Below are 8,730 nucleotides of genomic sequence, written 5' to 3' on the forward strand. Positions count from 1 at the left end.
TAAAGAATACGAATTTAATTTAAGATATTAAAGTGTCTAATGTTTCGGTTTAAAAAATTGAACACAAAATATTGCATCATCTATTATAGTTGTTTATTGCCTCTTGTAGTATAACTAAAATTGTTATGATAAATATAACAAAACAAGTAATAGTAGAATGTACAGCCTCGTATAATAATTTCGGTGAGAATACCGACCACACGAATAAATGATGACGCTGAATACTGATTATAATTGTATAAATAGCTATTGGTATCAATCTCCATCTGATGTACGTTTTACTGATTTCTGTAATAATCTCACATGTACTAAAATAAGAACAAAAAAAACATACATCTTTATAACAGTGGATTATACTAAAAGAAAATTTCAACGATGTAATTTTTAAAGCTACTCACTCATACGGATACTGTAATGCTGCATGATAGACGAGCAAAAGAAAGGCCAAAACGGGCGCGGAATAGGTATTAATTAATAATAGCGACCCATTAATAAATGGCACGTAGGATTGTATACCAATGTAACCTGCAGCTACATCAATAGTTGCCAAACTATTTGAATTTCCCTGAATGGAAGTGGGTTCATATTAAAAAATCAGTTATACTAACTTTATATATTATTCGTAATTGAACATTACCTGATAAAAATAAAATACACTACCAGCCCAAGCATATACAAACGTATTTACTTGCTGCATATTAATATACTTAATTATCGTGGTAATCACGCTAATAAAAATGATTTGAAATGGTAAAAGTATCACATTATGCGGTTGATGAAGCATTGCGGTAATCATAATCCATGTTCGTACGATACAACACAACGTGGTTTTTAAAAACGTTGTCTTATCAGATTTAATTTTGAATACCAAACGATAAATACAATTTACGGCGTTTATCGCCAATAATACCCAAAAGATTTGTACTTCATATACTCCTCTGCAACAAAGGACCTTAGTATGACTGTGTAAAATGCAAACTTTCAGTAGGAGTAACTGTCTTACCTAGATTGAGGATATAATGGTATCTTACCAACACTATTGTTATGCATATGACGAAGATAAATACATACACAGATTATTGTATTAAATACTGATGACCGTATTTTGTAGCTTTTATCCTCGTGTATAAAATCAAGCCACATCAATAATGCAAGCGCTAAGAAAAAATACATCAAATACTTGAGAATACATTCATTTCGTACTCGTTTCAAATAATTATTTATTATTTAATTACCAGTAATGAGTAGTATCGTCATGCCTAACATACTTTCTTGTTCAGCCAAGAACCCAGCTATATCGGGAAGATGAGCGTACTTATCCCCGGTACTATTTAATTTCCTAAGAATTCTATGTCCAATCAGCAGTAATAAAAGTTTAATACAAGTTTGTGCGTATGAATACTGTTCGTAGTTCCTGTACCTGGAATTTGATATTTGGAGCTCAAATCCTTTTTTTTTTTTTTTTAATACTTTAGACTGTAAAAAGACTTTTCTTACGATGGCAGATGTAAAAAAAATTGCGTAGCAGAATTGTAAAGCAGTAGCACGAGAAGAGTGACCCAATAGAAATACCAAGTTTGATGCTCTTCTTCGACAAAGCTACTACCACTGAGGCTAATTGCATGTACAAGTGTGCTAATTGGAAATAGCCATCTTCCTACTCCACCGTTTCTTTTCTAATTTTCAAATACAATTTTATTAGAACAGGTGAAGTTCGTTGTATATTACTTCATTGTTTACCTCAATTATGAAAGGGTTGAAATAATTAATGTTGGCAATTAAGTAACAATTCGTGGCTAAAACAGTTATTATAAAAAGCACTATCACATTGGTAATTAAACTCTTTGTATACAGGAATGATATGCTTTCACATTTCAAAGTATAATTTATTAATATCCATAGGGATGTGTTTAAAGCAATCAACAAAATAGTACTTTTGAATGCAACTGATGTATAACACTTTTTCCCCATGGAAATGCAAATGATCTGAAATAATGATTACATCTTTAACTCGAAATAATTTGAAAGTGATTGTTATAAAGCTGAATTTGAGTCCTTACATGACATAAAAAAAATATGGCTACTGTTATTATGTGTAAATCAAATTTAATCATGCTACTTATAAGCATTTCTTTCATTCCTTTAAGTGCAACCTTATAGGAAAGAACAATGTCATCTCCCACATGATTTGGATAATCTTTAGTAGTTAGCCAAGCATTATGAAGTTTTATTGCCTCTAGATATTTCTGATATGCATCTGCAAGTATTTGAAAATATATTGTATTATTCAGAGAATTGTAACACCTCGTTGAATGTAGTTACTACTTACATTCAGACTTATAGTCTGGCAATTTTTGAAAATGATTGAACACTTGTTTAGCATTATAATAAAGTATAAATAATTTCTTTGAAACGGGTAAGTTGTATAATGTATCCGTGAAAACAGTTCCTAAATTAGAAAATGGTATTGGCACGCCCATAATAGTAGACAATGTGGATGCAATGTCAATTTGTGATACTTCTGTAAAATGATTGTTCGTACATTCTCCACCAATTGCAATAAAAGGTACTGTTGTTTCTGATGTGGTTGAACCACCGTGACCTCCAGAATCTTTCATCCCGTGATCCCCACAGATAATAAACAAAGAAGATTCATTATTTTCATTCTGAAGATAATAAGTTTACACTAATTTTATGAATACAGAAGATAAAGCATTGTTTTCTTTTATTATGTTTAATAAATTGTGAATAAAGGAAATTTACTACACCTACCCATTCTTGGACTTTTGACTGAATTTTTACAATTATATTATCCATTTCTGTGAGTTTAGTTTTAATAAGTGGGCTAAATGGTCCATGGACATGGCCAATATGGTCAAGTCCTAGGTAATGAAGAATCATTATTGACCAATCATTAGTATTATGTAAGTCTTTATTCAAATGTCTAGTTATATTATTATCAACCTAAATTTAAAATTTGTATAAAATTATAAGCAAATACTATAATAATTTAATGAAAATTATTGTATCAAGTACCTCAGTAAAATCTGTTACAAAAAATGATGTAGTGCCATCATAACGATCAAACATAGAGGGAAATAAAGTTAGCCAAGTATCATCTCCATAAAATACTGTTTTATACCCGTATCTCTTTGCCTGAAGAAGCACACTATCACCAGTAACTGGTTTACTCCCAAAATTTAAAGCTACATCAATGAAACTAGGAATTGTCCCAGTTGTGATTGCCTATGTATGAAATATCAGCTTTTATCTATTTTATAATCTTAAAAACATAAAGTGCTAAATTTATTTTCATTAATATATTGCACCTTTATTCTAGGCATTGTAACAGTTGGTGGTTGAACATGAGCTTGTAACAAACATGCAGAAGAGTTTGTTATAAGACTACTTGTTACAGGCATAGCCAATTTTCCGATGGATCCTGTTATAAAATCCCACCTCAAAGCATCGATAATCATAATGATTAATTTTTTTACCACAGGTTGATACAATGTATCTACCTTTACTCTACAAAGCACATTTAATACTTTTAAAATATCAATGTAACAAATATAACTGCTTTATTTTTTCAACCTTTCATATAGCTAACCTCACATTGTCTATGAATTGTGGAATATCATTTTCAGTTGCTATGGTACTGTCATATTTTATTAAAGGGAAAAATCCATATAAAAATAATGAGATTGACAAAGGTCCAATGAAAATGATATAAAGCAATATCACAATGTTTTTATCCATTTCCTTTCCTGTAAATAAAGGAAAGAAAATGTATATCTTTGAGAAGTGTTTTTTATGAACAAAAAGGGATGTAAATTGTTACAATATTTTCATAAATCTTTGCATAGATAAGTTATTTACTATTACAATATGATAAATCGTCATTTTTACTCATAATTGTACCTCTTATTTTTATCATAATTACCAATTTCATAACATGTTATAATATTATAAATTTTACCCGCGTAACAATTTCTATTATTTCAAATAATTTTAAGGTTAAACTTGGAGAAAACCAAAAGATGGACAATTTTTGAACTGGATTTTTTGTGATGAACATTTTCTTTAACAAGAGAAATGTTATAATCTATGTGGACTGTTTATCAACTCATTTCTAACTGCATACAAAATTTCCGCATGCTACAAACTGTTACTATAAACGCACAAGAAATATTCGCAGAGGGCGGTAACTTGTAAGGAATATAAAATAACTGGTAATCAAATGTTTTCTAAAGCAGCAATTCTTTAAAATTTGTAAAATTATGTAGAGATGCATTTCATGTATCTAATAATCAACGTAGAAATAACATTCCTATACGATTACAATTCCTAATAAACAATTTATATTTATAAACGGGAAGTCCAACATTTGGACAAATCTTTGCCAACCAGTTGAGACTTTGATATAGTTAATCGTAAATCATAATGTGCGAGTAAAAAGTTAAATTAATGATTTTTGTTAAATTCTTTGTTTCTTTTCTTTTTAACGTTGTAAGTGAATCTCTTATGAAAATCGAGCACATAAGGATTTATTTTATACAAGGAATTGCTAATTGCAACTCGCGCTGTGTTTCGTTGATAAAACGCGAACACAATCCGATCAATAAGTGGAAGCGGACTTTATTTTATCAAGTAGAATTCGCTCAATCAGTGGACTCGCAACGACGCATTATGTATCGGTAATCAGAATTTTCTACGAAGCACAGTTTCTTTTCATCTCTAAGTTGAACTACCACATTATTCTCATTTAATATAGCGTGAGTATACCGAAATTATGGAAACAAAAAGCTTTTCTTATTTCTTACACACCTTTCATATTCCCACATGAATATATTGTTTCTTTTTAGTTATACATAAGAATCTTTTTATTTAAATTATGAATACACATTAATTTAAACAAAAACAAAAAACACATTAATAGTAAAATGTTTTGAAAGATACCTAGTGAATTTTAATTAATTGCAGAAAAAGATGGCATCAATAGAAGAGAGTTGGAAAGAAGCAACTGAAGGCTTAGATAGTGCAGTCTGTGATACGTGGTTCACAAAATTACAGGAGGCTTATTCAGAGGAAAAGCGTACTTATCATAACTTAGATTCACTTCGTGAAAAGTTAAACTGTTATTATGAGATTAAAGATAATTTAAAGAAGCCCCAAGCTATGCTACTAGCTTTGTTCTTTCAAAAGTAAGTATTTCTATAAAATAAAGCGAGGGAGTGATGTTAAATAAATTCCAATTATGTTATAGCTTTGAATATGATCCCAAAGCTTTAGATGGTGAAAGCAAGAATTTGGAACATTTTAGTGAATTTGCAGATGAAGCTGGATTGCCTGCTGTAAGTATCGCTGTATAATATTGAACTAATATTACCATAGAAAAACTATGAAATATAAAATTTCTAAACTATTTTCTCCTGTACATACAGGGTGCAGAATTAAGAGAAGAAGTTTGCCAGCTGCTCGAAGTAACTGCAACGCATAGTACAGAAGCACATAAAATTAGTGGTGTCTTTGGAGAAGAAGATTGTCATTACTTATTAGATTTGGACATGGCTGTGTTAGGATCTTCTTCAGAAAATTATGCAGAATATAGAGAAAAGATACGTGGTGAATATTCTTTTCTTAGCGAACCAATGTATACTGCATTGCGTTTAAAGGTAATAATACAATTTAATATTGTATATAAGTACATATTGTAGTACATTGTATAAGTATATACATTCTTTCTCATATATGTGCATTCAAAATTAGGTGCTGCAAAATTTTGTGCAGATTCCAAATATTTTTGCTACAGAGGAATTTCGTAAAAAATATGAAGAACAAGCACGTCAAAATATACAAGCTGAAGTCGAACTATTGTCTTAGAATAGTCAATGAATTTTGTGTATGGAAGTGCGTATTTATAAATATTTTGTTATGGCATATGGTCATTGTTTAATTATAACGAAACATAAGGTTCAAATTGACACAGACCTGGTGTCAGTAGCATTTGATCTCTATGTAGAGCAAAGTAGCATATAATTTGAATATTAGTGTTTAAAACAATTTCAGTCAAGATACTATGTCATGGCAATGTGTAATGTTATTATATACAATAAGATGTGTGCGTTTTACATTTAGCAATCAAGAAATCAAAAGACATACATCTTTGTAATGCTATGGCTCAGGCATGAATGTATAGTTTTCTGTATTTGTATTGTATTACAGTTTAGTTTTACTTTTATCAACTTTTACTTAATTACTAGTCCAACTATTTTATTTAAAAAAATTTACTCGTACTTTAAAAATAAAATGTTAAATTTTATTACAGTACTTAAATAAACTTGTTTAAATGTTTGTATAGATATTTATCTCTCAACTGGTGTCTCCAATGAATTGCATGTATATAACCAAATTGATGTATACAATATACATGTTATATGTTTTCATAATATAAAACAATGCCAAAAGAGTGTCAATTTGCCATAAAAAAAATTTGCTTTGTTTCATTGCTTCAGTATGTAAGTGTTTAAATATATTGCTGTGAGAGAAATCTATCATTATTTAAGTATTATTTAGCACTTTGTATATGTTATCCTACGACACTGAAACGAAGTATGATAATTAAACATAAACTATAATTTATTATCAGTAAACGTCATTACTATCTGATAGTAGCATTCAAAAAATATTTCACGCTTGTGAATTAGACATCGCAAACGTAATGTTCATTTTTCGATAACGGAATATGTACACACCTTTTAGTAGGCGAATTAGTTCATTAATTAAATTTGCATTATCTTCATTCGGTATTAAACAAATGAAGTGCTGATATATGCAATAATATATTAAACTAACCTTTGTTATACGCCGACAATTTTTAGGTAGTTGAATATCCATTCAATTCGGTAAACACGTGCACAATCCTTTTGTTTGGGTAACACTATTTAATCTATTGTGATTTACGCTTAATGAAAAATTGGATTTTTCACTAATCACTAACACTTAACCGATTTATACTACCGAGGAACTGTAACGGCTGCATTATTGAAAGACGCGGTCTTAGCACTGCACTTGCCTTCGATAATCCCAATTGGTTCGATATGTGCGCAAATCGATATTTGAATCGTTATTACTGCGTGCGCATAATTTGAACGAATTGATACGACGACTTTGTGAATTATAAATGATTATGCATAATGAAATAAATGTAATGCAAGAGAAATATTTTGTACAAATTTTTAGATGTTTTATATTATTTAAAACGTTATTATTGATCTTGTTTTTGGCGTAGGAATTGATCAATCAATTTCATTTACTTTGGTTTCCAAGTAACCCTTCGATACAGAGAGTAGCTGTTTAGACATCAGTGATTCGAGTATTTCTAGTTTAAATGATTCAAATGTTCGTTCCATTGTTAATTAAGACTCAATATATATAATAACTGTAAACGTTTTATAAATAATAATTATGTACTAAGTGTAATTGTTATATATTTCTTTATATTTATTGTTCGTTGTGAAATGCCATTTCAATTGGACGCGAATGAAAAAGGTCAGGATAATGAACGAGAGGTAAGAAAGAATTTATCAATACAATTCAATCTATTAATTATATTAAGTAGTTGTATCATTAATATAATTAAGAAGACAATATAAATGTTTTTGATGATGCATAGAAGTACGTAAATGGATATTCTGAAACAGTTCTGTAATCATAACAAAATAACCGTATAAAAAACTGTGCAAAATGGTCCAAGAATAAAACTCAGAAACGAAACGTTTTGATTACATTTTACTCGTCGTCTTTCCTGCTAATTTACAATGAGAAATCCGTAATTTTTTATTCCATTTAATTATTGAACAAATTTTGGTTTTTCTTCGATCTTTTTTATCTTTTTAGATTCCAAATTATCGGAACACCTATCGTCTAGAAGCTTATAATCCTTTTAAAGTGGATCCAGTGGATAAGATTGTAAAGATGATAATGATTAATAAGCTCGAAGATATTCCTTATGATGCTGTGGAGTGTCCAAAAGTTTGTGAATCGGTGGCTACAGATATTAGGGAAAAAATAAAGCAATTACACTTTGACAGGTGATCGAATTTTTGTCCAGAATTCGATTGTTTTACAAATTACCTGAGTTTTATGTATTCATAGCCTCATGATACGATATTTTCTCGTAAATTAATTATTTTTAATTGAACAATTGATCCAGAAATAAATATTAAAGCTATATCATTGATCACAAAAAATTTCAATGAATATAATTTGGTTTAAAATCGTAAATTATGCTCTCAGGTACAAGATTATAGTCAATGTGACTATTATTGAGAAGGCAAGCCAGTCCGTAGAAGCTTCAATTGGGTTTCTCTGGGACGCTGAAAAGGATAATTATTCTACATTTACATACGAAGCACGAACATTTCACGCTTACTGCTTTGTAATCGGCCTTTACTACGAATAAATTGTACTTAAGTGTTACAGTTGTCACGCGTAATGTTGCCTCGCCCTTCTTCGACTTTTACAGTAATTCCAATCACTCTTATTTCATTGCCAATTATTTATTTTAAAGAAACGTTAAAATCTTAAGATTGACTCTCGCATCACAAATATACAACACGTTTTCTATTGTTTTCGATTTTCAAATACACCAGTGAATAATAATGAGAAACATTATGTATATGTACAACAATAATTACATTCAACAGGTGTGTTTATGCTATCGTTCAA

At 29.7% G+C, this 8,730-nt stretch overlaps 3 protein-coding genes across 6 annotated transcripts; 2 read left to right on the plus strand and 1 right to left on the minus strand.

The window, feature by feature from the left end:
- Nucleotides 1-61: 61 nt before the first annotated feature.
- Nucleotides 62-4,117, minus strand: LOC128874433 (GPI ethanolamine phosphate transferase 2). Of its 3 annotated transcripts, none has more exons than XM_054119230.1 (14): nucleotides 3,980-4,117; nucleotides 3,611-3,767; nucleotides 3,330-3,528; nucleotides 3,037-3,246; nucleotides 2,773-2,964; nucleotides 2,330-2,666; nucleotides 2,061-2,257; nucleotides 1,741-1,986; nucleotides 1,498-1,676; nucleotides 1,236-1,420; nucleotides 1,004-1,157; nucleotides 638-938; nucleotides 399-565; nucleotides 62-308 (listed from the first exon to the last, which is right to left on the minus strand). In XM_054119230.1, the coding sequence occupies exons 2-14, from the start codon at nucleotides 3,757-3,759 to the stop codon at nucleotides 77-79; spliced, it is 2,748 nt and encodes a 915-aa protein (XP_053975205.1). In that variant the 5' UTR covers nucleotides 3,760-3,767; nucleotides 3,980-4,117; the 3' UTR covers nucleotides 62-76. The 3 variants fall into 3 exon arrangements, with proteins under 3 accessions (XP_053975205.1, XP_053975204.1, XP_053975203.1); XM_054119229.1 differs by having other exon boundaries at nucleotides 3,944-4,075; XM_054119228.1 differs by having other exon boundaries at nucleotides 3,922-4,060.
- Nucleotides 4,118-4,365: 248 nt separating this feature from the next.
- Nucleotides 4,366-6,355, plus strand: LOC128874444 (uncharacterized). Of its 2 annotated transcripts, none has more exons than XM_054119245.1 (5): nucleotides 4,366-4,697; nucleotides 4,984-5,204; nucleotides 5,267-5,354; nucleotides 5,445-5,675; nucleotides 5,770-6,355. In XM_054119245.1, exons 2-5 carry the CDS (start codon nucleotides 4,990-4,992, stop codon nucleotides 5,881-5,883), a joined length of 648 nt encoding a protein of 215 aa, XP_053975220.1. In that variant the 5' UTR covers nucleotides 4,366-4,697; nucleotides 4,984-4,989; the 3' UTR covers nucleotides 5,884-6,355. The 2 variants fall into 2 exon arrangements, with proteins under 2 accessions (XP_053975220.1, XP_053975219.1); XM_054119244.1 differs by having other exon boundaries at nucleotides 4,384-4,775.
- A 1,083-nt stretch (nucleotides 6,356-7,438) lies between these two features.
- Nucleotides 7,439-8,710, plus strand: LOC128874445 (dynein light chain Tctex-type 5-A-like). The gene is made up of 3 exons (XM_054119246.1): nucleotides 7,439-7,571; nucleotides 7,900-8,093; nucleotides 8,299-8,710. The coding sequence occupies exons 1-3, from the start codon at nucleotides 7,521-7,523 to the stop codon at nucleotides 8,462-8,464; spliced, it is 411 nt and encodes a 136-aa protein (XP_053975221.1). The 5' UTR covers nucleotides 7,439-7,520; the 3' UTR covers nucleotides 8,465-8,710.
- Nucleotides 8,711-8,730: the final 20 nt, after the last annotated feature.

Source organism: Hylaeus volcanicus, chromosome 3, assembly GCF_026283585.1.
Source record: "Hylaeus volcanicus isolate JK05 chromosome 3, UHH_iyHylVolc1.0_haploid, whole genome shotgun sequence".
NCBI classification, from domain to species: Eukaryota; Metazoa; Arthropoda; class Insecta; order Hymenoptera; family Colletidae; genus Hylaeus; species Hylaeus volcanicus.

Coding starts and splice junctions, on each gene's coding strand:
- LOC128874433 (XM_054119228.1), bottom strand. CDS start 3,952: ATGAAATTGGTAATTATGATAAAAATAAGAG. Junction 2,965..3,036: donor TTGTAACAGATTTTACTGAG/GTACTTGATACA, acceptor TTTTAAATTTAG/GTTGATAATAATATAACTAG. Junction 309..398: donor GCATTACAGTATCCGTATGA/GTGAGTAGCTTT, acceptor TTCTTATTTTAG/TACATGTGAGATTATTACAG.
- LOC128874444 (XM_054119245.1), top strand. CDS start 4,990: ATGGCATCAATAGAAGAGAGTTGGAAAGAAGCAACTGAAGGCTTAGAT. Junction 5,355..5,444: donor ATGAAGCTGGATTGCCTGCT/GTAAGTATCGCT, acceptor CTGTACATACAG/GGTGCAGAATTAAGAGAAGA. Junction 5,676..5,769: donor ATACTGCATTGCGTTTAAAG/GTAATAATACAA, acceptor ATTCAAAATTAG/GTGCTGCAAAATTTTGTGCA.
- LOC128874445 (XM_054119246.1), top strand. CDS start 7,521: ATGCCATTTCAATTGGACGCGAATGAAAAAGGTCAGGATAATGAACGA. Junction 7,572..7,899: donor GTCAGGATAATGAACGAGAG/GTAAGAAAGAAT, acceptor TTATCTTTTTAG/ATTCCAAATTATCGGAACAC. Junction 8,094..8,298: donor AAGCAATTACACTTTGACAG/GTGATCGAATTT, acceptor TTATGCTCTCAG/GTACAAGATTATAGTCAATG.